This window comes from Furipterus horrens, unplaced genomic scaffold, assembly GCF_987537825.1.
Source record: "Furipterus horrens unplaced genomic scaffold, mFurHor1.1.pri manual_scaffold_11, whole genome shotgun sequence".
Classification (NCBI taxonomy): domain Eukaryota; kingdom Metazoa; phylum Chordata; class Mammalia; order Chiroptera; family Furipteridae; genus Furipterus; species Furipterus horrens.
In genome coordinates, this window is record NW_028327181.1 from 91,669,223 (window position 1) to 91,692,248 (window position 23,026).

General features: G+C 40.4%; 1 protein-coding gene across 1 annotated transcript; it reads left to right on the forward strand.

The window, feature by feature from the left end:
• The first annotated feature begins 10,564 nt into the window (after window positions 1–10,564).
• On the forward strand, window positions 10,565–22,799 carry APOH (apolipoprotein H). Its single transcript, XM_090292408.1, has 8 exons — window positions 10,565–10,678; window positions 11,055–11,231; window positions 12,719–12,815; window positions 14,266–14,342; window positions 16,312–16,518; window positions 18,930–19,109; window positions 21,090–21,287; window positions 22,654–22,799. Exons 1-8 carry the CDS (start codon window positions 10,615–10,617, stop codon window positions 22,707–22,709), a joined length of 1,056 nt encoding a protein of 351 aa, XP_090148534.1. The 5' UTR covers window positions 10,565–10,614; the 3' UTR covers window positions 22,710–22,799.
• The last annotated feature ends 227 nt before the right edge of the window (window positions 22,800–23,026 follow it).

Here is a 23,026-nt window from a genome sequence, read left to right on the forward strand (position 1 = left end):
CCAGGAAAAAAAAAAAAAAATGTCTTTCTGCTGTGAAATTGGTTTGCTGGGATTCTGCCAAATGGAAGCCTTATCATAGTAAATACTTCAACTTTAATTATTCATTTCTATTTGTTTGGAGAAATATTCTTATGTGACACACATATGTTCATACATTTCCTTGTTGCAGCAACATGAACTAAATAAGTCACTTTCACACATAAATGAAACTCCAAGACTTACTGTTAACTCATGTTTTCTATACCATTCACACATTTTCCGCTCAGCTGGAGAAAGTGTAGTGTTTTGGGTAATGGGAAAGAATTATATGGAGTAAAAAAATGAGGATCTTTTTCGTGTTATTTCAAGTAAAGGGGGAGAAAAGCACTGGCTACCATCTGCTATTATTGATATATTGAAATATCTCTATCTATAGAAATTTGTCAAAGTACAACTGGCTATCCAAATTTATCTACTGAATCTACATAACCAAAAGGAGGCTTCAAGTCCTTGCAGCTGTCCCCGTGGCGTACCCATTAGGGTCCATTCTGCCATCTGCTGTTCATTGAAGGAAGTGTCCACTGGGACAAGAATTATAAGGCCAGTGTTTATCTCATACATTATTGGTGGCTTGAAATGGTTACAATCTTAGTGAAAGGCAGTTCCATAATCTCTGCCAAATTCTAGAAGAAGACAGTTTGAGAATATATTTTTAAATTTAACATGGCCACACCCTTGGTCTAGTTGATTCCACTTTTATTAATTTATTATGGATATATTTATACATGTACACAAAGTAATGTGCCCAAAAGAATATTCCTAGTAGATTGCTCGTAATAGTGGACAACTGGTAAGAAGATAAATATCCATCACTGGGGTCCTGGTTAAATAAATTATGATGCACCCATACCATGGGAATACTATGAAGCTGTTTGAAAAATAAGGCCGGTCCATATCTATAGATAACAGGATGATCGCCAAGCTGTATTGTGAAGTAAAATAAACATGATCTAACAGTGTGCATAGTATTCTGATATTGGTGTAAACAGATGAACATTGAATAAACAAATAGCATAGAATATCCGTAGAAATATAACCAGGAAAGTGGTAAGTGTCTGACTTTGAAGAAAAGAACCATGGTAGTCAGAGAGGTAAGTTACCTTACTTCTTACAATCAACATTTTGTAGTGTAGGAATACTCTATAACAGGTGTATGTAGGCTGTAATAATTGTACAGCAGTCTTTCAACATTCTCAGGGAAAGAATGAACATCTGAACGTCTCATATTTGGGAATTCCACAAAATATATCTTTCTTCTATGTGAAAATTCACATGTACAATGGAGAAGAGAGATGATGCATATAGAATCCCTTTCCTTCCCTTTTTCTGTCCACCTTCCTCTATGAGAGCGAATGGGGGTAGTTTAGAGTGAGGCAGGGCTGAACCAGAGGGGTCAGACTGAACCAAGAGATGCTTGTGCTAACGTGAACGAAAACTTCGGGGAACTCTGAAGTCCTTCCGTAGCAGTGTTCTCAAAGGCAGCTGATCAGGCTTGGGGGATTTGCCTTCTGGGACGGCTTAGATAACAATGGAAACAGAGAGGGTCTTATTTGAAAACAAAGCAGCCCCATATGGTTTCTATGAAGGTAATCACACTGGTATTCACACTAGGAAAGTGAAAAGCACTATAGTGATGTGGTTCTGGACACACCTGTTCCAAGTACAGTACCTTGACGTGTTGAATATTTTAAGCTGAAGGAATTTGACAAATGGCTTGTGTGGAGGGATTTCCTGACTTTCTCCTAGAGAAGGTCATAAGACCCTCATGTGAAAAGCACCTTCCATATACCCCGAGAACAAGAGCATTCTTGCCTCCAAGAGAGAAAGGCTATCAGAGGAATCTGAAGAACCAGGGCCTGCTGAGTTAAGTCTCTCTGAGTTAAGTACATAGACTTCCTATCCTTTTTGTCCTGTTACATTTCCCCACCACTGCCCACTCTTCATCAAACCTGGCTTTTCCACGGGCCCCTTAAGAACTGTCAGACTTAGATCTGACCAGCATAATACAAAGGATCAATTGTGTCCCAGACAGAGTCGTCTATGTCCTTGAACGCAGCCTAATTCAATTACATTTCAGCCATGTTACTATTAGGTCAGGCTACACTTGTGGTCGTGAAACCACAAGTCCTTCATATTCTACTTAGTCAACATATGTACTGAGGTTTACATGGATCTTGTGACATTTATCCTGTGGTTTCTGGCTGATGTATTGGGGTTTTTGTGATCAAGTCTGTCTGCATTTTTTCAGTTGGGTGGCATCTGGACATTTGTAGAAGGTTTTTCTTCTACTCTTCATATCATTTGTTGAAAATATTGAATAGAATAGGACTGGAGGCAGAATTCTGTAGTTTTATTCTTGCAAGTTTTCCTAAACTGTCAGCTTTTCAAATAGACTGAATGGATAGAGGAGTATATTGTTATATCTGTAGTGCGAGTATCTTGGTAGATAAAGACAAAAGTTTTGGGGCAGGGCAAATAAAAGGGCATGCTATATTGAAGAAAACTAATATAAGAACATGTAGAAACAAAGGGAAAGTCATAAGTAACCTTGACAGCTTAAATAATCAGTTGGATTTCTTTTTCCCTAGGAGACTCGGGAAGTTGTCTGTAAAGGTCCTTGATGTACCTGTGCTTGTTCATATAATGAAATGCTTTAACAATGTTTGTGAAGGACCCATAGAACTCAACATTGTGTGTTCATATTCATTTTAAATTTAAAGATTTAAATTTTTAGAAAGCGATAGATCATATTTATGGGAGACACGTATACCTCTTACCCTCTTAAAAACAGTGATCCATTCTCCAAGTCATCCTTTACTTTTGTATAATCTAGACCTATGAGCTAATGAGACCACAGAGGGCTTGGTTGTTTCACACGTAGCTATTGAGCAGAACTTTTCACACACTGTTTATACAGGCAGCTGCTACATCAGCTTGTAGTTCTCTAGTCTGAGCCACCTATCAGCAGCTTACTGCCAAGGATACCACCCAAAGATGCATCATCAGATGTTTGGTTAAAATGGAAACAGATTATCATGAAAGAATTTTCTCTTATGTCTTAATCTAATGACTACGTCAAAAACACAATTGGGCATAATTTGTTGCAACCTGTTTGAAGAGAGCCCGTGTTGATTGTTAGTGTTCATCTCACGTTCATCCAAGTGCACACCAGCCATCTTTCACAATTCATATCATTAGGCTGTGGATTTATGTCAATTTCAATGGAGGCTAGTTTTCATAATCTATTGCTTTTCCTCCTGTCTTCGGGTGGATCTCTTGTTTATCATTCAAAAAATTCCCTTTTCTCTCACTTTGAAGTGATACAAACACATTTTATATAATTTGGAAATAGGTTAAGTAAGAAAAAAAATCTCCTCACTGAAGTATGCTTAATATTTTGGTGCATTAACATCCAGAATTTTCTTACCTAATTCTTGACAATATCAGATGTTGTACATGTATTTAAATAAAGTGTTTATGTTATTAGATTTCTTCCTTACAATCCTATATTGTAGAGATTGACGACAGTGATGTTGAGGTTCCAATTACAAGTTTTAGCAGCTTGGGGTATATTTTTCTAGTTTTGTAGCCCCAGAATGCCTGTTGGACAACTAGTTGCTTATATTATTTCCTAGGTGAGCTTCAATTCCATCTTCGTGATGTCCATTTTACTTTTTTCAGTGTGAGTATAATTTTCTCTGCTAGATAATCCAGAAGAACACTAAAAAATTGAGTAATTGAGCTCTCTCTGTATTGTTACCATTACATAGATGTTTAGAATCTTCAGACATCTTAAAGGGGCAACATAAATTGGGCTAACCTTTCTGGATGGTGGCCAAGCAATATGTATCAGGGCCTTTAAAAATGTTTTGCCCTTTGTGAAAGTAATTCAACATCTAGAAATAAGATCCTAAGGAAACAATTTATTCAAACATTTTGTATAAGGATCTTAACTGTGGTGGGGTTATTCATAATGGTGGGAGAGTCCTCCTAGATGTCTAAAAAGAGAGATGGTTAAAATATAGATGGTGGAAGATTATACAGTCACTTTTTAAAAGTATGCCTTTAAAAAGTAAACAATAAGCTAGGGAAGTGCTTAGGATATGAAAATAAAACACAAAATTGTATACTGAATAAGACCCTGATTTTGATTTTGGTTTATAAAAATGCTGAAAAGACAAAACTGTACATGGTAATAGCACAGGATTTTTTACTTGCTTCATAAATTTGTTTTCTGGATTGAATGAAATGATATAATGTTACTTTTATAACGAGTGAAGTAAACATGTAATTCTCATGTATATAAACTATCTTCCCAAGGAAGTAGAATAGCTCTTTCTCCTCTTCCTATTCTGACCCACCCTTTGTATCTTTTGGAATCTTTATGTCATTCTGGACCTAGTTCAGTTAGCTGAGTTCCTGACACTTTGCAGACTTGGCTTACGCTGCATTTGAATCCATTCCATGTAATATTTCCCTTCTTCCATCCTCCCCCTGCCCCAACATGGTCTTTTTATATCTGAGCTCATCAGAGAACTTCCTGGGAAGTTACTTTAGTTTCTCCGCTACCTCCCTATGGTCGTCCAGCTCAGATCACAGGTGAGCACATTTGCGGCATTTTATGCTCAGGCGCTCCCCTGGTAAGCCTCGTTCCTTTTAGAGTTTCTCGTGATGAGATCATATCGATCTTTTCTTTGGATTTCTTACCATGTTTTTCTAAATAGTGTATGATACCTGTGAATTTCCCAGTGTTCTCTTCCTTGTGCTCCAAAGTGTCATGGCCTTTTGTCCCAAATTTGACCTAAGTTGGGCCTTCACATGAAGCAAGACAAGAAAGGGAGTTGGGACCCCCACACCAGGACTGACATGAGACCCCCACACCAGGACTGCACAGAGGACTGAGGACTGAGGAGACTGAGCCTGCTGAGGGTCTGAGTCCGGAGGGACTGGCTGGGGAGTAGATGTTACTTGGGTGACATGATTACTCTCCTGAACCTTGGGGAAAACATCTGTAGTATTAGCTACACAAAGATGAATTCCTGGAGTGGGGGAGTCCCGTGATTGTGCTGCCGATGAGGACTAAGGTCAGGTAAGCAGCTCCCAGGAAGGTTCGTTTAACATGTGTGAATTATATACCTCCTGTTGTGTTTGTAGATTTCCATAGAGGAAAGCTTCCTCTTCCCCCAAATGTGGGAAGAGATCTTCTGTCTTGGTCACTGATAAGATTTTTTAAATCAAAAACAAAGTAAAATGAAAATCTGACATATTTTTAAAAAAGGAAGAAGGCAAAACACCCGTGTTCTGTCACCTACAGATAACTACCACTAACATTTGCAGTGGTGTATGGAATGTGGCTCTTTCTTTTCATCTTCTGTGTTTTCTAGTAACGAGCCCCAATTCACTGCCTGTCACGGAAATCTGTTCACGTCTACGGTTTTGTGTAGGAATTTCCAGTACTTGGCTGTAAGACCTCTGAGTCACTGATGTTAACAAGAAGAAGAACGTTAATGATAGCTGAATTTCATTAAGCGCTCCGTGTAAGCCAGGTAATTTGTAAGTACTCTCTATGTATTCTAATTTAATCCTGACGACAAGCATTTGCAGTAGGTTTTATTTTCGCCTCCAGTTTAGAGATGAAAACTTGACCGGAGAATGTTACCTGCCCAAGATACCACAGCTAGTGAGAGGCAGAGTCAGGTCTCAGACTCGGGTGTGCTGGGTTTAAAATTTTGCTCCTTAATGAACAAACACACCACACTCCCTTCCCACTGGGAGCTTGTTGGTGGATGTGGGGTAGATAGAATCCCAACCCAGAAAGAGACAACATTGGAAGTATTTTTTAAAAAAACCCTAAACTATTGCTAAATGTTCAGTAGGGTGGTCAAAGTCTCTGCTTGTAAAGTAAATAAGAAATTTTTTGAACATGTGATGCAATGTGATTACAGGAATACAAAGCCTTGGACTCTGAGTCTAGGTCTTTGTAGTTTAATTTACAAAGTAAAGTCGGAAAGAATATGAAATCATTAAGAGTTTTGAGTACAAGGTCCTATGTTTCCTCTAAAGCAGTTATGTATTCTTCAACCTAAGTGTCCGTGCATCTATGTATTCATGTTCATGGTTAATAAAAGATAATATACTAATCCAAGAGTTGGCTAACCTTCAGTGGTGAGTATAGATTTCAACAATGTAAAACAGACACTTGATTTGCCAAACTTTTTTTTTCGGTGTTTTCCCTTTAATGCTTTTTCATTTGCTCTGCCACAGGAAGCTGCAATGGTAAGTTTAAATGTGACTTTAAAATGTCATTTAATGTTGATTATCGGCCAGCTCCTTGGTTACTATCCTAAGGCAGTTATTGGAGTGTGAGTTGAGCTACATGGAGAGGATGATAGGCCAGACTACGGGTCAAGCTCATGGTGCTCAGGTTACGCAAAACAATAAATCACAGACTCGGAGATGAACAACGACATCGCATCTTACGGCTCATCACAAAGGCCTTTCATTAGACTCACATATGTTTTGAGAAGAGTTTTGGGCACATCTTAATAATTCTCAGACATGTTCAAGTGGCAAAGCACTCAGGACTAATAATAATTATAATTAATTAATTGTGCACATTACCATCTGTTATCTTTATATTCAATTACACAAACAAGGGAAAATTTTACTAGTCCAAAAGAAACAAACAACTCCCACACAAGCTCACGTGATTGTCTTCAAAAATTGTCAAACTCAATTTGATTTAGTTGTTTCTTTATTTTCCGGTTACTTTGTCTTCACATCATTTTCCAAAGTTCAGTAGCTGCGAATAGGGGCTGGGTGTCAATCACACACACACACACACAAACTGAAAATTGATAACATTTTATTCATTACATTGACTTATTGACTTAAAGAGGATAATGCAAATAAAAGTTGAGAACTCATATGTTCCAATTAAAGAACAATATCTCTTTTAGACTACTCTTAAGGAAGCCACAAAAGCGGCATACAATTCCTTTTCACGTTATATTTTCAAACAATTTCAAATTTCAAACATACAGAAAACTTTCAAGAATAGAACAACAACTAACACCCTCCATATACTTTTTTACCCAGAGACCTCGTTCCAGTTTTTGCAAATATCCCCCAAGCTCTTATAGCAAGACGACCCTGTGGTCCATCCATTGAGCCTGTCACCCTAGACTCCCTCGGCCTTCCTTTGCCTGTGTGACGTTTATAGGGCAGTCATTCTGCATCATGTCCTGCAACGTCAGGATGTGCGATACTTTCCCACAACACAACCCAGAACACAGCAGAAGAGATGCTTTGTTCTTCTCAAGTGTCATCTTGTCCCATTAATGGTGGTATTAATTGTGAATATTGGATTAACATGGTGGCTGCCAGTTTCCTCCACTATAAAATTCCCCCCATTTATAATAAATAATTATTTTATGTGGAGAAACTTTGAAGGCTATATGAGCATCTCATTTCTCATCCCACTAACACCTCCTAGTTTTAGCATCCATTCTGATATTTTTGCCAGAATTAAATATTTTTATGATTACTTCCAAATTGCAATTTTCTGATTTGAGTATTCCTCCTGTATTAATCCTACTTTAAGGAATAACTTTCTTATTGTACTATGTATTTGTCAATATGTTCATTGCTCTCAATGTGGGCTCATTGATCCCTGCTTTAGTCAATGGATTGTAACTTGTTGCTATTATTATTTTGACACTCAGTCTGTCCCATGTTTGACTAGTGAGGACTCCTTCGAATGACTTCCGAATCCTTTTAATTTGATCCCTATAATGCTCTGAGCAATATCAGAGTTGTTCTTCCCAACATGGTGTTCCGGGCTTATCTTGCCTTTCCTCTGCCCCTGTCCTGGAATCAGCCAATTTTCCAAACATCCTTGGTGCCTTTACATGGAGAGTTGTATTTAGAAACCAAGACCTAGCACTAGGGATGCTCACTGCTACTGGCTGTATCGCCATTTCCAGACTATCTCAGTGGAAAGAGTTAGGAATTACATGTGTATACAGATGTACATATATGCATACATACACACATGCACACACCCTTGTAATTATTTCTATATCTGTCTATATAAATATGCAAAATTTCTACTGATACTCCACTTCCAGTCAACACTACAAGGTTCGTTCATGCTTTTCTTCTTTCCATATTGCTGCTTCTCTTCATCAATAGGAATCTTGACTCCCATTATCTTCAATATATTTGCTTGTTTGCTCCATCAGTCCCTTGCATGTAGCCAATTATGTGACAACACTGCGCTGCCATCTTCACAAAGGCCACCACAACTTCCCCACTCAGGTCTGTCCCATGACCTTTGGACAGAATTGGAAGGAAGGAAGGAAGGGAGGAGGGAAGGGAGGAAGGAAAGAAGGGCATTGCTTTTAAATTGAGGTATAAGTAGTCCCTCGCTATATCGCGATTCACTTATCGCGGCCTCACTGTATTGCGGGATTTTTAAAAATATTATATTTAATTATTTATCTTCGGTTTTTCGCTATATTGTGGGATTTTGTGGTACTGTATACATATGTTGTTAAAGTTGAGTAGGTTTAAGAGTGTAGAATAAATGTAAGGTTCCTACTTCACAAGGGAGTCTAGAACGTAATACCCGCGATAAGTGAGGGAATACTGTAATTAACATATAAAATTCACAGATCTCAAATGTTTAGTTGGAAGTATTTTGCCAACTGCATGTACCTGCCTAAGAAATAACCAACTAAAATAAAGTATATACTATTTCCAGCCCTCCGGAAGGTTCCCTCAGGTGAGGAAGTACTGCCATCAGCAAGCGTCATTAAAAGCCCCTCTCCCTGTCACGGACACTCTCCATGTTTGTCGCTCCGTTTGCAGCAGCTGCCAAAAATGCTCTCTTCTCAATTTCAAACCTCTCGATTTTTCTCTCCACGCTGCCCGGCCTGTTTGGTTTCTCTCTCTCACCAGCCACCACAGAGCTTGACTGTTTAAGAACTTGGCTCCTCTTCCCTAGTTTTCTCTTTCTTACCCATTAAGGGAATTCTCCGCAGTAATGGAATTCTTCACAAACATGGGATTCCTCCCATATTTAAGTATGCGGGGGGGGGGGGGGGGAGAGAGAGAGAGAGAGAGAGAGAGAAAGAAGAGAAGAGAAAAAGAGAGGAGAGAAAAGAGAAGAGGAGATGATATTGCAATTTAATTAGAAAAGGGGAAGGACCCCGTTATTTTATATCAGTGGCAGTACACTTTTCTACATATTATGGAGCAAAATGTTCGTTAGAAGCATCATTTAGGAATCACTGCTTGACAACAACATTTCTCAAAGAACTTCAGACCTGTGAATATAAACCGAGACCACCCCAGTGAGAACACACCGAGGCTGTTTATCCAGAGCTTGCAATAGCCAGGGAGTGAGCCATCATTATTCGTGTCTGGCAGAGACTCAAAAGCCAGTCAGAGGGGCAGGAAAACCTTAGAGTGGATGAAAGGGAACGAAGGTTTCAAGTATGCCCTGGTTGCAGCTTGTTGGTAAGGGGAAAATGGAGGCAGGCTAACTAGTCCAGGCAGCCTATGTGATTGGTTAGAAGAACATACTCAGCTTTTTCTGGTTGGTCTTAAGTTGGGCCAGTAGCCGCATAGGTTGTGATTTGGCTTCCTGGGTTGGTTGCCACAAAGGAATGGGTCAGCATGCTATGTTTACGTATTGCCTGGCCATGGCTCATTTGCATATTCAGTTGCTTAGAGCAAAGGAAGTATGCCAGAAGCTTCCCAATCCATGTCATTGCCATTCTCTCTTCCTACTCAACTTCTTTTCTTCTTTGAGTCGTGGTCAACTTTCCAGTCCCTAAAACAGATCTAGAAATCTGTCTAGACAGATCTAGGAAGTATTAAGGATGAATGAGCAAGACTTGGTTTGATCTGATGTGAGCTGATTAAGGAGTCAAGGATAACTCTAAGGTCATCACTGGAGCTCCCAGGAGGTTCTTGTTGCCAACTGCAGGCAAAAGAAGAATCTGGAAGAAATGATCATGGTGTGAGAGAATGGTGAGCTCCATTTTTCAGGCACATTACCTACAGAGGCCTCCATGATGCTCTTTAGAATCATACATCTAGAAGCTGGAATATCGCATTAGAGGTGTGAAGACTGAAACCCGGAAAGTAAGAGATGGCCCTAAGGTTATGTGCCAAGGCTGTGGGGGAAGCATGACTTCAGTCTTCTGGTGACCCACCCATGATGAACAGGAAACAAAGGATGGGGAATGTGAGGTCTGGGCCTAAGACCCCGCAACCTGGGAATCACCAGGGTTCTCTCAGTGGCAACAATGACCTGTTTTGTGCCTTTAACATAGTTGTTATGAAGACAGAAACCATCAACCAATGATTTCACAACAGATCCACAGAAGTGGAAAGTAAATGATTAAAGAATGTAGGCCTCGGAGTTCCTTCCAAATTGTGATACGTTATCTTCTAATTACAGAAATAGAAAGTACACAAAAATGGTTAATAGTTAACTTTTCTATGTGCATTCCTCTTTTTGGTAGAGGAAAGCCACTTTGGTGGTGCCCGAGAGGATCATCCACAATGATTTCTCCAGCGCTCATCTTGTTTTCGAGCTTCGTCTGCCATGTGGCTATTGCAGGACGGAGTAAGTACTCTTTGCTTTTGCAAAAATAATTTGTATATCCACCCCCTCCCCCCAGTATATGTCAGGGATCACTAATGATAACTCAAATTCTCTCTAGGGTTGATGCTGGAGAGACTGGATGGATCATTATATTTGAATATTGCCACGTTTAAAGGTCCTCCAGAAGATTCTTAGACAATTTAAGGCTCAGTGTACTGACCTGTACAACGGGGATAACAATAGCACCCTTCAAAGTGCTGTTGAGGCGATTAGATGAGATGTGGCGCAGGACTTTGTACAGTTGTGGGCTGCATGCATGAGTTTTAATTTCTATGCCAGCTGCACTGAAAAATGTGCACCTAGATTTCTTAACCAACTGCTTTGTGCTCTATTTCAGCCTGTCCCCGGCCAGAAAATGTACCGTTTGCCACAGTTACTCCCTTACAGACATACTATCATCCAGGGGAGCAGATAGTGTACTCCTGCCAGCCAGGCTATGTGTCCCGGGGAGGGATAAGACGGTTTACCTGTCCGCTCACTGGAATGTGGCCCATCAACACGCTGAAATGTACACGTAAGTCAGCTTCCTGCGCATTGTCTCTGCTCATTTGGATTCTGGGCGTCTTGGGGGCTCACCTACCTTATCATGCTCAGGGTGCAGAAGGCCAGCAGAGCTGTGGGTGGGTGGGGGGCTGTGAAGAAATGAGAGGGTCTGGGGGCTTCTCCATGGGAGATGAGACCAAGGGCAGCAGGTACTATTTAAAGAAAGGGAGAGAAGCTTAGCCTGGATTTGGGGGAGAGGTAAAAAAGAGACCTGGTACGATAAAAGGAGAGAGAAACACTGCAGAAATTAAAAAAAAAAAAAAGAAAAGAAAAATTGCAGATACTATGAAATGTAAGGAGATACCAAGGAGACACTTGAAAAAAAAAAATGAGGAATCATCATATCTCTGGACTTTGCCTCAGAATGACAGCAGACTTAAAGGTTACTGAAATGACAATAAATTTCATCTGGATTATGTATGTATTACACGTTATATTCAAAATAAAGTATAAATATATATTATACTAAATTAGTAATATTATAAATTATATACATTTATATCTCATTATTCCTTTGTAGTAGATGGTTGCTTTTATTCACCCACAGAATATGATTCTGTGATATCAAGATGGTATTATTTTTACAGTCAAGTATTGAGCAGTCAGCCAGATAGAATTTTTGGCAATTTTATATAGCAGTTAAGTACTAAAAAAACTGTATGGATCTATCGATGCTTTGGTTATTTTGATCATATGGACATGACATTTGAGAAAAGTATACATGTTCATACAAGTGATTTTAACATACTCCTTGATTAAAAAAGACCAAACATAAGTTTTAAAGAAAAAACACTATAATATCATTAGAAAATTTTTTTCTTTAAATCAGTCACAACTCTGGAACAATAACAAGTTTATTTTTTAAGTTATTTTTCATGTGTATATTTTTGCACATTGCAGAGAATAGATACAATTTTGTATTTTTCTATTTTCATCAGTATATCAGAAACATTGACTATATTTCTATGGTCTTCATAATCAATATTTTATTGACTGCATTATAGTTCAACTATTAATTTACCATCATTAATTAAAACAATATCCTGAGAGTGAACATTTAGACTGTTCAGTTTTTGTTATTAGAGATAACTATGTAATGAACATGTTAATGTATAAGTCATTTGACTTATTTTAGTTATTTTCTTAGAATGTTACACTAGGGTTATTGGATCAAAGGAAAGAAATAAGTTTATATATATATTTATTTTTATTTTATTTTATTTATCTGTTTTTAGCAAGAGGGGAAAGGAGAAAGAGAGGAAGAGAAACATTAATGTGTGGTTGCCTCTCACACGTGCAACCTAGTCATGTGCCCTGACTGGGAATCAAACAAGCGACACTTGGTTTGCAGGCCAACGCTCAATCCACTGAGCCAGAGCAGCCAGAGTAGTTTATATATTTTAATTTTAACAGGAAACTCTATAAATAGATATTTACCTTTTTATCTTTAAATCACAGCCAGAGTGTGTCCTTTTGCTGGAATCTTACCAAATGGAGCTGTACGCTATACAACTTTTGAATATCCCAACACGATCAGTTTTGCTTGTAACACTGGGTAAGGAATTCAGGGGGACTGAGTAGCTAACAGATGAAGCTCATTTCTATGCCCTTAAGCTAAACCTCAAGACTGGTCCATACTTAATTTCTAACCTTGGTCTTGCTGAATACAAATCACTGAATGCAGATACATAGTGGTGTTGAGAGTGGGTAACGGGTGGGAAATATGATAATTAGCAAAGCATATCTAATTTTTCTGCATCTGATTGGTTACTTATCTGAGGAGGTATAGTAAAATTATTGACAGCTTTCAGGGGTGGGGTGTTGGGGTGAAGAAATTGAGCAAAAAAGAAAAAAAGGAAAAACTCATTGACACAGACAACAATGTGGTGATTGCTGGGGGAAGGGAGGTATGGGGAGGTGGAAGAGAGGGTGGGAGGGTAAATGGTGACGCACGGTGGCTTGACTTGGGATGGTGAACACACAATACAGTACACAGATGCTGTGTTGAGGAACTGTGCACCTGAAACCTGTATAATTTTGTTAACCAGTATCACCCCAATGAAGTCAATAAAAAGAAAAAAAATTAGAAAAAATAAATTGTTGAAACTGGATGATAATTCCTTATAGTTTCATGGCTAAATCTTGGTAGGATGGCTTAAATAGTATGGGAACTGGATCTGGGCTTTAGTTATGAGGCTAACTTGATTGACTAGGCTGGTAGTCTCTAGAAGGAAGTTCTAGGGAGAAGGTTGGGAGTGTGATGATGTACGATGTCCCCAGGAAGACAGCCTGTGGCTGGTAATATAGCTCATCTGCCTTATCAGCAAAGATACCCCTGGTGTCATTGTCAATATAGCACATTGACTTTACATAAAGTTGGGCAAAACTTTACCAAAGATCCTTGTTGGGACTGGAGATTATGAAATACTATGTTTGAAAGAGAAATGCAGTCCTTTCATCCCAAATGACCGGTGGGTCTGTTGACAAACGACTGTGAAGAAATTGGCTGCAAGGACAGAATGTTACATTTTCAGTGAAGATAGACTGCATTGGTTTTTTATTTTAAATTTTTTAATTACAGTTGGCATCGACTATTAGTTTCAGGTACACAACATAGGGATGATACATTTATGTAATGTATGAAGTGATCACCCTAATAGGCTGCATTGGTTTTACACATTGTGTCACTGGGCTCTCAGAAAATGAATAGTAGAGATCACTCCATTTGATTCAACTCGATTTTTTGCTTCACATAAGAATCAACCAGTTTATCCAGCTGGTTGGAGATGAGGGATTTGGAGGTCTGGCCGCTGCACCCCCTAGCTACGGAGCCCTCCCATTCTTCAGCGATTCACCTGCAGCATTAGGCTCCTCAGGAAAACAACATTATAAAACAGGAACACAGTCAATAGTATTAATCAGAAGCAATGCAAGAGGGAGGAGACATTTGAGATGCTCTTGTTGGATTCTTTTCCTGCTTGATGGATTAAATTTCCCTTTTGCAGTTTTTATCTGAATGGAACTAAATCTGCTCAATGCACCGAGGAAGGAAAATGGAGTCCAGACCTCCCTGTCTGCGCCCGTGAGTCTATGGGTCCCAGTCATGGGGGAAGCGGCCAGCTGGCTTACCTGGGACTTTTCTGGTTTCAGCACAGTGAGCCTCATGCCTCGAAGCCCTTCAGTCTCAGCTCTGTGAGATGGTTTGTCCCCCTTTGGGGAATATCCACCCTGATAACATCTTCCTCTGGAGGAGGAAACAAGCACTTTGGAATGACAATGGGATGCATTCTACTCATGAATGCATTTTGTATCCTCTCCCTGGTGGCTCCCATGGTCTCTGGGTTTATTAATTCCAAACGCCCCACAGGGTTTCGGCAGGGGCTTGGATATGTGTGGCATTGGTCTATCGGGGGGCTGCCCCCATTTGTCTAGAAGATTTTCTGGATCAAACACAGTCTTCCCGCTCTGGAAACTCCTTCATTTATTCACTCACTCATTCATGTATTCAATAAACATATATCGAAGACCTAATGTAAGTTTCCCTTTGCTTGGTAGCCTTAGCTTAGCTCTGTCCTCAGCAAGGAAGTCTAGCAATGAGGGAGACGAAGAAGTCACCTTCACAGTAAGCTTAGAGCCCACCCAAGGGCCCTGCATCCTAAAAGCTGAGCGAGTTTTCTCCAATAGACACTGATGATCAGCTTAGTTCAGGGGATGGCCAGCCCAAAGTCAGCTCTGGGCTTCGCTTTTATAGGGAGGGACATTCTTACATTCCCTAACTTGTGATTCATGCAAGTCCAATCTTTGACCAAGAGGCCCAGGCATTACGATAATAGTTTTGAATTTTTAACATTTCAGTGAGGTGTGTCCTAGCAAAATAAGTGGAAAAGTAAAGCAATTTCTAATAAATAATAGTTTAGGAAATACTGAACTACCAAACAAAATTATGTTAAGTGAAATTAAGTAGAGTTTTTTACTCGGTCATATCATCATGGTTCTTACAAATTGTTTCCCTTTTTATTTATTTATTTTTTAAAAATCCTCACCTGAGGATAAGTAATTTTTTTTCTTTATAGTTACAAGTAGATAGACTGACCATTTTAGCTTCAATCTAACCTAAACAAGTGCTTCTTATACTTTAATGTACATATGAATTTCCTGGGCTTCTTAAAAAAATGCAGTCTCTGATTTATGAGTTCTGGGTAGGTCCTGAGCTTCTGCATTTCTAACAGGCTTCCAGGCATGCAGTGCTCATGGTACTCGTCTATGGATCACATTTTGAGACTCTAGGTTGGGGTTCCCAGCCCCCCGGGGCCACAGACTGGTACCAGTCTGTGGCCTGTTAGGAACTGGGCTGCACAGCAGGAGGTGAGCTTGGATGTAATGCTCGTGAATCATCCCGAAACCATCCCCCCACCCAGCTCCCAGTCCGTGGGAAAATTGTCTTCCATGAAACGGTCCCTCGTGCCAAAAAGTCGGGGACCGCTGCTCTAGATGATTTAAGTTAAATCACATTTTGGTCTGCACTAACTTCCATTATGTTAATATAACTTTCCCTGGACTTGCTCAAACTTCACATTAGTCTGGTCAGGATGACAGCCTAGGTAGCGTTTCTCTGTGTAAACCTCCTTGTATAAGCTCCAGGGTGCAAAAAAATAGCAGGGGTATTCAATAGGAGCAAACAAACCTGAACTGACAGTGGAACTGAGATGTGGGACCCAGGTGACTTTGCACCAAGTTGCTGTCATCAGCGATGAATGTAGGACGCCCCTCAGCAATGTTGACCACCTGTTTGGACTTCCAGAAACATCTTCTGAGGTAGCATTGGGAGCAAAGACTCATGGGAACCTAAGCACTATGTTATTGTAACAGGTGTCTGCTCTTCAGAGCAAATTTTCTTATTTGGCTTCTGCAATTGACCATTTTTAGCCTGGCATTTGATCAAACCTTGCATTTTTCTCAAGTTAATCTTTGGATTTTTTTTCCTTTCTGGAAAGAGTATACTTAAAAGTCTCAATCATTTTTGTAAAAATGATAGTTCTTTCTTTTTCCAGCTGTGAGCTGCCCGCCACCACCAACCCCTAAATTTGCAGTCCTGAGTGTTTCGAAGTCATTGGCTGAGAACAGCTCATTGTCTGAAAACAGCGCCCTCTATGGGAACAAGGTAGTCTTTCAGTGCTTGCCACACTACGCCATGTTTGGAAACGATACCATTACCTGCACAGAGCATGGCAACTGGACTGCACTACCAGAATGCAGGGGTAAGTGCAATGATAAGAGAAAACGACTCTGATGGTGTAATTCCCACTTCGGAAAAGTAGTGACCATTCCGCTCTCATCGAGTGTTTCAAATGACCTTGCTTGGCATTGGTGGTAAGTGGTGAGCATAGCTGCCGTCCACATGACCTTGTCTGGCAAGTGTTCACTGGCCTCTATCATGTACCAGGCAGGCACTGTGCTAGGTGTTTGGGATACCAGATGCACGAAATCTGGCTTCTGACCTCGGTGAGTGGGGGGGGGGGGGGTTACATATAATGCAATGAACTGTCTGGAGCTGCTGGTTGGGGGTGGGGGGTGGCTTGGAGGATGAGTTGTAATGAAGCAAAGGCATGCCACACAGGGTACAGAACGTGGGCATTCGGAAGGCGTGGAAGAACAGGGTGTATGTGCGCAGACAGTTGAATATTGTGGCAGGCTGGTGAAGAGAAGCCTGGATTAGACTGGGGTGTCCTAGGACATGACGATAAAAACTGGGCGGTAGTCAGATTGTTATAAGCTTCTGCTTAAGTTTAAGAATCACAAAAGTATTTGGTTTTTAAAAAGTATGTAAATTCTTCCCCCTTGAATTTGACCTCTCATCACTATCTTTAAGTTTGTCCGTTGCGTAGCAAGTAGACAAATTATAGAATTTATCATGCACGCAAGGAGTTTGGTAGTAAGGCCCGTTAACGTCTCCTGTCGTAGATACGTTAGATATCTATCGAATGTAAGTCAACACGTAAGTGCTTTTTAGTGTGGGAAAATTCCCAGTAATAATACTGAGAACCTTTTGGGGGACTCAGTTTTGGGTGAGGCGCTGGTCCCTGCTCCATACGTGCCATCTCATTTAATTCTACCAAGTCCTAGGTAGTGGGTGCCTTAAAAAATTTTCCAACCCTTCACCTAGATGTATCAACTGTCAGCATGTTGTGACATTTTCAATCATTCGTCCCCCGCCCCAGATACTTTTTTTTCCGAACCATCAGAAAACAAGCTGTGCATATCTTGACACTTACCCATAATACTTCAGCATGAATGTCCTAAGAACAAGGACATTTTTCTATATTTTTACCATTCCCAAGACATTTGACATGTTTTGAATTATGAACAGCAATAAGTTGAACAATTATAATACTATAAACAATTCAAAACATTTTATCTGTACATTTTTCTAATTGATCCACAAGTATCCTTTATACACGTGCTCTATTTTATGTGAGCTCTAATCCAGAATCACACATTCTGTTTTATTGTCATGTTTCTTTAGTCTCTTTTAATTAAGAATGACCCCCTGCTCTTTGGGTTGTCTGTCATTGACATTTTTATAAAGCACAGGCTAATTGTCTTATAGAATGTTTTCTAATCAAAATTGGGTTGATTTTTTTACTTGTGATTAGGTTATGATTATATATCATTAAGAATTCATTTTGTCACATCTCTGGTCACATTTACTTTTGTCCCTGGGTCAGGTGGGGTGTGGCAGATCTTTTCTTGGGGAAGGATCTCTTTCTCTTTGGCATTAGCAAGTTACCTGTGGGTGATACTTGGTGGGTGTGTGGATATGCACTCTCCAGATATAATTTCTGCATCCGGTGATAGTCCAGTTTTCACATTGGTGGTTGCAAAATGGTGACTTTCTAACTCTATCTTTCCTTCTGTATCGATTAGGTGGTATTCATCTACAGAGACGAGCTTTACTTCCGTGGACTTTTTCTTGTAGTATTATTATAGACTCATAGATTCTTTTTCACTTAATGTGTCAAAGAGCCAACACTGAACCAAGCGATCCAATTCTGAGGTTTGTCCTCTAAAACTACCTCATTAATCCACCTCCCGAGAGTCCAGTGTTCCTCGCTTCACCTTTGCTTTACTGTATTGGGGTACACAGGGATTTGGATTTGGGGATCTTAGGAAGGCTTGGAAGCAGCACCATTTTCCTCCCTTGTATTTTGTGCTGGCTTCTTGTATCGTCTGAAGAATTAGACGTAGCATTTAAAATCCAAATAACAGTGTGCTAATGTGCATGGAGGGAGTCTTTGTGTTTTAGTTTAATGGTTAGTTGATTAAAAGGATTCTATTTTTTCCTTCTTTCAAACTCACCATCTTAGACTGCATGAAGACGAAATTCACAATAACCAATCAATACCTTATGATTATATGAAAGGCCTAAGAACTTGGTAACTCATTTATATACTCTCAAAGTGGCATTGTTTCTTTTTTTTAATATCTAGGGTCCCCTGAGTATAAGATCAGGAGGACAGAATTAAGCAACAAGGTACCTAGACATTGCATTCCAGTCACAGGAACACCCGATGATCAATGGTATAAGGGAGACTAGAATGTAACTGTGTTCCATGACTGCTGGACAACATCAGTATTTATACTAATATGTCTTATTGAATGAACTTTTTAGAGGTAAAATGCCCATTCCCATCAAGACCAGACAACGGATTTGTGAACTACCCTGCAAAAGAAGCACTTTATTACAAGGACAAGGCCACGTATGGTTGCCATGACACGTATGTCTTGGATGGCCCAGAAGAAGTGGAATGTAGCAAATTTGGAAACTGGTCTGCACAGCCGAGTTGTAAAGGTATGAGATACGGGTGAGGTCTTAAAACATCTCTAAGCTTACTCAGCAGATCACCTTTGCTTGACTCTTTCTTGTTGCAATCCTTTTGACTTGTTGCTCAGACTTCTCGTAGGCAGCCATCCGTCTCGAGAGACGATGGTGTAGCTTCTTAAGAGTCTATCTGCACCGCCGAGAATGGCTGTGCAGTCCGACTCGGGAGTGACATGGTATCTGTCTCCTCCCGTGTTGAATCGACATCATGCGATGACGCTGAAGCTACAGAGCCTGGGCAGGGTAATATGGAGGGTCTGCTGTTGCCCATGCAGCAGACCCCCCCTCTCTTCGCAGCTGAAGGGTCCAAGGGAAAGACGGAGTCGATACAGCTTGGGTTCAGGTGCGCCGCAGGAGTTGCCAACGTTGACGTTGCTCAGACTTGCTTCACAGCTATTGGCACGTGAAAGACTTTAGGACTCACGTGCGCAGCTTTGTGCTTAGCGAGCTTGTTTGAAATTAAAATGTGTGAAATAAACTGACCCTTTGTAAGCACTGATAATATGGTGGAAGATTGTGTGGGCTTTCTATAACGCTTTTAAGTCTTTGCCTCTGAGAATCTATTTCTGCTTGGTTTTGGTCAAGACTCTTCTCATTGCTATTGTTGCAAAAACCAGCAACGTATTCAAGGTAGTTCAAGAAAATGGGGGCTTATAAATGGGCACCAGGCAATCTGATGGACATTGAAGAACACGAAATGAAGCGCAGCTCGTCCTCCTTTGAACTGGATCTGAATGTCAGGAACGGTTCTTGTTTTTTTCACATCTTAATGGCCTCATGATCTCTCTCATCTCCACGTTTCTCTCCTCATTCACCTTGAACCTGGCTGGACTCTACAACTGGACCTCTCAAGTAAAGGAGTCATTGCTAATGCATCTTTTTTCCCAAGACACTTGCCTAATTTGAGTCAGGTGTCTGTCCTTGATATCATCAGTGCCGTCCTTATGCAAAACCCCACAACCTAGCACTATATATATATCTGCTCAGGTGGGCCAGAAAGTTTAAGCAGAAAAGGGACTTAGGTATAGCAGGCAAAATGATATATGGCTAGTGTCTTAGGTTGGGGTCCCCGAGAGGCAGAGCCTGCGACATGGATTCAAGTACAGGTGATTTACTGAGTGTCTCAGGAGAAAGAGAATGAGGCAGGTAGGATGGAGTGGGAGACTGGTCCTCAGGCTTCACTAGGGCATCAGAATCCCACAGAGTTTCTGATTCAGTAGAGCTGGGACAGGACATGAGAATTTGCAGTTCTATCAGGTTCCCAGGTGATGCTGATACTGCTGATCCAACTGGTTTCGCACAAGTATGAGGTCTCAGCTAGAGTTTAGCCTCAGTTTCATCCCCTTGGGGGCTCTGGACCATGAATTCTGCCCTAGACTCTGGACGATGAATTCTGCCCCAGAGTGGACCCCACCATGAGGCAAGGGGACCTGCTTTTTTTTTTTTTAAATCTCCTTGTCAGGTAGTTATTGGCTGTGGGTTATTCCCTTCTCTGACCCTGGGGTTGGGGGCTGATTTGCATTACCTCCTGGGAGAGGCAGCTTCTTTACAGCTGAACACGATTTTTTCAGAGAAAGGAGCATTAGTGAGCTGTTATCAGCCAACCCGCAGAGTGGCTGGTCAGGTGGGTGCACTAGCTCAATAGATGGGCTCTGAGAGGGCCAGTGTAGGCTTACATGAAATGAATGTCTGGTAGAAGTTCTTCTTCACTGAAACCCAGAGTCTGATGTTTCTGCTCTGACCACCTTGGGATCTATTACTAATGGTTCTGTTGGTAAAGAACGGTTATTAGCGATGATATTGATGTTATTCCCTATATATAGTCTTGGAATCATCTTGTCTTGCACAATTTGTTTCGGGTGTACTCATCTCCAGGCTCAAATGCTGCGTTCTCTTTAAGAAAGACTAAAAGAACTCCTAAGTCTTGACTACAGATATTATCTCTTTCAGCATCTTGTAAAATATCTGTTAAAAAAGCTACTGTGATCCATGAAGGGGAGAGAGTAAAGCTCCAAGAAAAATTTAAGAATGGAATGCCGCATGGTGAAAAAGTGTCTTTCTTCTGCAAAAATAAGGAAAAGAAGTGCAGCTACACGGAGGATGCTCAGTGCATAGATGGCACCTTAGAAATCCCCAAATGCTTCAAGGGTAAGTCTAACCCTGGAACTTCTAGCCAGGACTTCCATTTGCCCCTCACCAAAATCACTACTTTATTACATAATGCCCATAAGAAGTCACGTCAATGTGGTCATTGGACTTTTAAAAAGAGACAGGGACAGAAACAATAGTGAGATGAAGCAGTGAGCTGCCTTCAGCTTCTTTACTTGCATAAACATTTTTCTTTCCAATTCTTTCCCATAATACTTGGGACCGTGGCTTTATTTGATGAATATGGAGGTGAATTATGCCATCTTATATAAATCCAAATTAAGCTTGAGTAGTGATAATAATAATAAATGGAATATTTTGCCACCCGTTGGTCCCAAATTATAAAGAACTCACCCCCAAATTACAAAGTCACTCATGGCAATGGTCATTGGTTTGTAGACCTAACTTTTTTCCTTCCTTCAGCAATTTCTAGAGTTTGAAAAGTACCCACTATAACATGGTGTTCAGCAGAGCAAAATATTTCAAGGAAGACAATGATGTCTGTGTGAGATTTAAAAAAGAGTTTATAATGGCCAGCAGTTAGAGCTGCCAACCATTTCAGGTTTCAGGTTTAGGGTTTAAAAATCTTTGCTCTATGAAGCAAGAAGCAGCAGAGGCTGAAGCTGTGGTTGGCTCTCGGGTTAGAAATGGCCCAAGAATGTTGACAGCCCTGGGTCAGCTGGAAGGGACGGAGCTGGGAGCAGAGGGAGAGAAGAGGAGCAGGGTCTGAGAAGTTGCCCGTTCGAGAGACAGAGGGCACAAAAACTAGTAGATAATACCCACCTCCTAGGTTTGGGTATTAGAAATATTATGCCTGACATCGAGCCGGTGCTCAACAAATGACAGAGGGTTAGAAATGCACGGGATGCGTTGTTATTATTCAATATCGAGCAGAGCCTTGGTGAGATGTTAAATACCCAAATTATCAAAGCACCTTAAGTGCAGTACAAATCATTTAAAAAAAAATTAGAGGAGGATAATTAACAAAAACAAAAACAAGCAAACAGAGCTTTGGTGACCTATTTCTTCAGGCCATTCTCCCTCCCAGTCTTCAGACAAATGCTGTGCTGAGTGCATTGGGGAAGGAATGAAGAGCTGGTACAGCTTCAGTTTTATTTTATTTTTTTTTAACCTGGACTCTCAGAGTTATACAGAACCAACCTTTTATTTTCTCTCCTGGAAATGAGGGCCTTATCGTTTCCCCAATGGTTTGTCCTGACACGTAAACCTCCCACCAAATGGTTTTGTTCCCATAATTCCATTTATTCTGCACCTTTGTAAGATGTATTGGATGTGTCTTAACCATTTAACAAATTTGAGAAATGGTGGCTTCTCACAGAATATTTATCTTTCTCTCCACAAACAGAACACAGTTCTTTGGCCTTTTGGAAAACGGATGCATGGGATGTGACGCCATGCTGAATTGGTTTTCAGATGCAAAATTAAATGTCATACCTGTGTTTGTTCAAGAAAACTAATGGAAGTAAAAGATAAATAAAGTGACTGGATTTATGGCCTGAGTCATTGCATCCTTACTCCTCATGGGCTTAGTTCTAGTAATATTATCTGGTTAGGAACCCAGATATTTGGGACATCATCACTTCATTACTGTGAAATGAAAAGTGTGAACAATGGTCTGGGTAACTCAGTTCCCCTTTCCCTAATTCTATTCTCAAATGCTTTCCCCTAAAACAACGACGTTTCAGTATTTTCTATAGAATGGTCCACAAACACCTCTC